Source organism: Dendroctonus ponderosae, unplaced genomic scaffold (genome assembly GCF_020466585.1).
Source record: "Dendroctonus ponderosae isolate FM_Combo_2020 unplaced genomic scaffold, Dpon_F_20191213v2 Dpon_F_20191213_8, whole genome shotgun sequence".
Classification (NCBI taxonomy): domain Eukaryota; kingdom Metazoa; phylum Arthropoda; class Insecta; order Coleoptera; family Curculionidae; genus Dendroctonus; species Dendroctonus ponderosae.
The window spans coordinates 5,508,006-5,512,559 of NW_026019016.1; the positions used below are offsets into that span (position 1 = coordinate 5,508,006).

Consider the following 4,554-nt stretch of genomic DNA (forward strand, 5'->3'; position numbering starts at 1 on the left):
ATTTCTGATATAGTTTTTTGGAAATTTCTCAGTTTTTAATAACAATTAATTTTTTTTACTATTTTTTCTGTACTCCTATAACAGCGCCAGACAACACCTCCAGAGGAATGACGCCAATTTTGAATCACCCTGTATGTGGTTATCGGCCTTTTAGGCCTAAAACCCCATCAATTTCAGAGGGAACTTATCAAACGGGGAACGTCGTGGAAAATGTTCGTGGAACGTTTTAGAACGCCGTGGAAACATTCCTTCGTGACGTTTCGCAATAACGAGTGGACTACATCTTCAGATGTGGTTTGCTTGGCGACTGCAGATGCGAGTCGTTCATGCTAAAAGTGCAGCAGTTTCAATCGATAGGTCCAAAGTAAACATTTTCCCATAACGCATCAGCCGTTAAACTGATTAGTCTCAGGCCCTCCAACATGAGATGCGTGTTCCATTGAGGAGAATGAGGCGTATCTGGCCTGATTTAATGTTGCCAAATCGTTTCAGCTGGTGACAATGGACGGTTATTGAGGGGGAGTGTCGCGATTAGTCGCGCCAAAATTCGAGAGCTTGATGATAAGGGAAACGAATCGGCTTCTGAAGGGGACCAGTGATGGGAAAATCACAAGCCACCTCTACAATTATTGTTTAACTCATCCGAATATACAGGGTGTTAACATATCGAAACTAACTTTCTTCATGAGATCAATTGAGGGCAGGAATGATTTTGTTTGGTGGCAATTGACGGACAGCCTGTACCTGCAGGCGTCCATATTTAATCCCGGACAAAATGATTTCTCCCGTAGCCGCCAACCAGGATTTCACTTATCCCGCAAAACAATCGAGCACGCAGCGAGGCAGGAGCGCGTTCCGGGATGAGCAGCGAACGGGCAGGGGGGAGCGAAAAGATTGGGGGTTGGGCCTGGCCCGCCCCCTAGGAACAGCCACTTGCGATATCGTTTCCTGCCATTCCTGTTGGCGGCGCGCCGTATTCCACAGGACCACGAGTACATTTCCTGGCACTTTCCTGCCCGATCTGTCAAAAGGACAATCCTGTAAAACGCGCGCCAATTAGCCGCCGGTCGACTTTCGGAACGTAACGCTCTTCGCCAACTTTCGCAGGAAACAACGCTCGTTTTATTGCTTGCCGGACCACAATCAACCCTGTCCATTCATGCATCTGTTCTATGGATGGCAGTGAGGATCGCGCCTATTTTAACCACCGCAAACTCTGCCAAACGCTTTACGGATCTCGCACAGGCTTCAGACACCGTTCATGGGACATGTGATATGCCAGCTTGATTATAAAGGTGAGTACTAAAGCGGCATTTCAGTTAAATGCTTTTATCATTCAAAAACTCCCGAAACTCTTAAAGTGTACTGATAGCGGTCTCGTGGCCCGCCGTTCATTTTCCGCGATAATAAAAGGCGTTTAGCGCTAAAAATACAAATTGTAAAACGGCGCATAATGAGATGAGGGAGCTCTTCCTGTTCTTCTAATTGAAACGGAAACGAGCAATCGTGTATTCGGACGCGACCAAATCGGCTCGGGCCTTCTCAAGTCGACAAGCTGATTTTTCTAGTGATAATAATAATGCGTGTGCGCCGTTTCACGACGTGCATACCGGAAAAACCGACGACGAAAAGTGGAAAAAACAAGTGATTTCCGTGCCTCGTTGTAAGGGAATGTGATTGCAGGAGGCGAAACAATGAGGTAACGAATGATATTTGCAAGAAAATCCCGTTTTCATAGATCAGAATCTAGATTGGCTGTGCACAAAGCGATCGGCTCTGAAAAATGCGCCCGCAAGGGCTGGATAAACGTTGGAAGGGCAGGTGAATTGCTTAATTCCTGTTCAGTACAGGGCTCTTCAATAAAATTATTGAGTTCAGTTTATCGTGTCTCTTTAAAAAGCTGGAGTATTTAAGCTGAACTGTTTGGCAACGTTCAATGGGCAACTTCATTTTTTTAGTTTCGTTGAAAATTCGTAATCTTCTTCCCTCTTTACAAGAGAATATCATCTGTTTCTAGACGAAAGTGCAGCGTACGCCGCAAAATGTACGAGAGTTCCTGCTCCTATCAGGGGGCCTTGGAGCTGAAACGGACGACTACCAGCGCCTGCCCTTTAGGCATTAAAACTGAAGAGTTCAGTCCGGCCAGCGATTGGCCAGCTTACCGTTTTTGCAACCCCAGCACCTTCGAGCAACTGAAACAGAGCGTCGAGAAGGCCAAGGCAGCGTTGCAGGTACCGTTGCTGCTCTTCTCGCTGCACCCAATCACCTGCAATGCATTTGTTCGATTGGTTGCAGGACAGAACCACGTTCTTTGGCAATGCCAGTGCGTTTAGTGACTTGTACAACGTTTCGTCCAGCGGGCGCGGCCATCAGGAAAATCTGCAGGATGGCAGCAGGTTGCGCGACGCCAACGAAGTGGACATCAAGAGAGGTGAGTGTGTCTGATTTTTTCATTGCATGACGTTAATCGGCTGTACTGCTCAACTTCAGCTTCATAAACTCACTAAACCACTACGGTTTTCAATTCGTGCAAAACTGCTTGGAAGTTTTACCGCATTTTGGTTACAAAAGGAACTTTTCGGGTTAAAAATGTTTGAAGAAACAGGAAGATATAGCGCCTCTTCACGCTGTTGCATAATGCGGATCTTGTCTGGATGTGCGCGAAACCTTTCCATGCCGGGTCTGGTGCTTGTTTCTACCGAACTCAACACGGTCTTAATTCTTCGGCAACTTCACTGTTACTTTCTCAAAATAATCCGTTGGCTTGTAACAAACAACACACCGTAGTCCCGCTCGGTTTTCATGTCGAAGATATGTTCTATTTAGAATCGCCAAAAGCAACCTAAACTTTTTTCGCGGCACAGTTGAGCTTTCGTGGTTTTAGGCCCTGACGTTTCGCAAGCACAAGCGGCCTGCATCTTCAGAAGAGTGAAAGCCACCTGTGGCACACACCTTTAACTAAATATAACGCTGTATAAATCAATGATATCCACTCCAATTAAAATCGCCCTCTCAAAGAAAGCAACATTAATTAATCGAATTTGAAAAATGAGGACCCAATTACTCATTTTGGCACCGGTCGGAGAAAGCCGTCGCCAATTAACCAATTTTTTAAGAGATCCAGTCAACAAAGGGCCATTAAAGGGCCGAACTGAAAAAAAGAGCGGGGCCACAAAAAGAAAACAAAAGAACAAAGCACAAGGGGTAGCGAAGAAAAGTCGCAAAGCGGCAGGAGTTTTGCGGGGGAATAAAGGAAAATGAGACTTAAAAGGATAATAAAACGTCGGGGGCACAATGCCATGCCAAAATGAAAGCAGGAGAATTTAGCAACTTCGTGAAGCAAGCCGTTTTTTACGCAGCCAACTCGCAAACCAGTCGAAGGAAATTGAAAAATCCAGCAGGTTAAATTAGGCGGCAAAGTGGCCGCTGGAAAGCGCTGATTCACATATCGGAAAAACGGCGGACGAGCATACGGTTCCCATGTGATGAGGGGAGTGACTTCTGGCACGTTAAACGGCTATAATAAATAACTCCGCAAACTCCCGTCTCCCTATCATCACTTATGACTCTCTGGCGGCCTTTTAAAGGGCTTTTATCAACACCCCGACGCTTATCGCCGCCACCTACCGATTCAGGGTGACTTGCCGAAATTTCGCCACTAAAGGGTTTTCATATTTTCGATGGACTTTTGCTCCATTTCATTCCTGCTGAAGAGTCCATTTTGGTGAATCCATTACCAAAAGTCGATTTGTGTCTAGGTTAAATATTAGGCACAAAAATAGTACTTGTAAAATAGTCATTGTCAGAGTTTACAAAAAAACTTCTTGAGAACTAAATTCGAAATAGCGCTATTTTTCCGTAAAGAAACAAAATACACCATGTTCGATGTTGTGGCGTCCTTTGCTAGTGAATTTTAATTAATGAAAAGTGGTCGAAAACCGTATTTCCACAAGAAATACTTCAAGAAAAGTTGTTAGAAAAGTGTTCATCTTTAAAGTGTGCATATTGTAACTTCGAATGAGAGAGCGTAGTAAAGTAGAAAATGACATTAAGTTTTGAGACCTAAACTGACCCAAAATCACCCTCAAATGCAAATCATGTTGACATGAAAGTTTTTATATAGTTTGGCAATACTGCCCCAAGATCAGCCGAAATGTACCCAATTTTATTCAATTTTTAAGTCTCTTTCTCATCGATTTCTTGCACGTTCCAAGAAGTTTTCGGACTGAAAGTGCTGAATTTCTCGCGTACTTTAAATAAAGAAAACGTAGAACTCTACGGAACCGCTGGAACGAGCATAATCCGTACTGGGCACCAAAGCAGCTCGCATAATACCGTTTACTCGAGTTTTCTCGATGTCTTAAACAAAATAGTCAAAATTACGATTCCTTGCCGAGTAATTAACAGTATTTTTTATTCGAATGAATCTAAAAGTGTCATTTTCGTAAGTAATTGTGACAAATTGAACGTGTCACTGTCATAATATTTTTCAAAGTATTTTCATTAAAAAAGTAATCGACAGGCTTTTTTAATGAATTACTTAGGTTTATAGAC

At 43.7% G+C, this 4,554-nt stretch overlaps 1 protein-coding gene across 1 annotated transcript in view; it reads left to right on the plus strand.

Annotated features, from left to right (window-relative positions):
• Positions 1–1,519: 1,519 nt before the first annotated feature.
• The window catches only part of LOC109534334 (DNA-binding protein D-ETS-3), a gene marked incomplete in the record, with an annotated part of 56,819 nt that continues 53,784 nt past the window's right edge, over positions 1,520–4,554 (plus strand). The window contains 3 exon segments of the mRNA XM_048669285.1: positions 1,520–1,699; positions 2,018–2,231; positions 2,296–2,431. Coding sequence (XP_048525242.1) covers positions 1,695–1,699; positions 2,018–2,231; positions 2,296–2,431 — 355 coding nt within the window.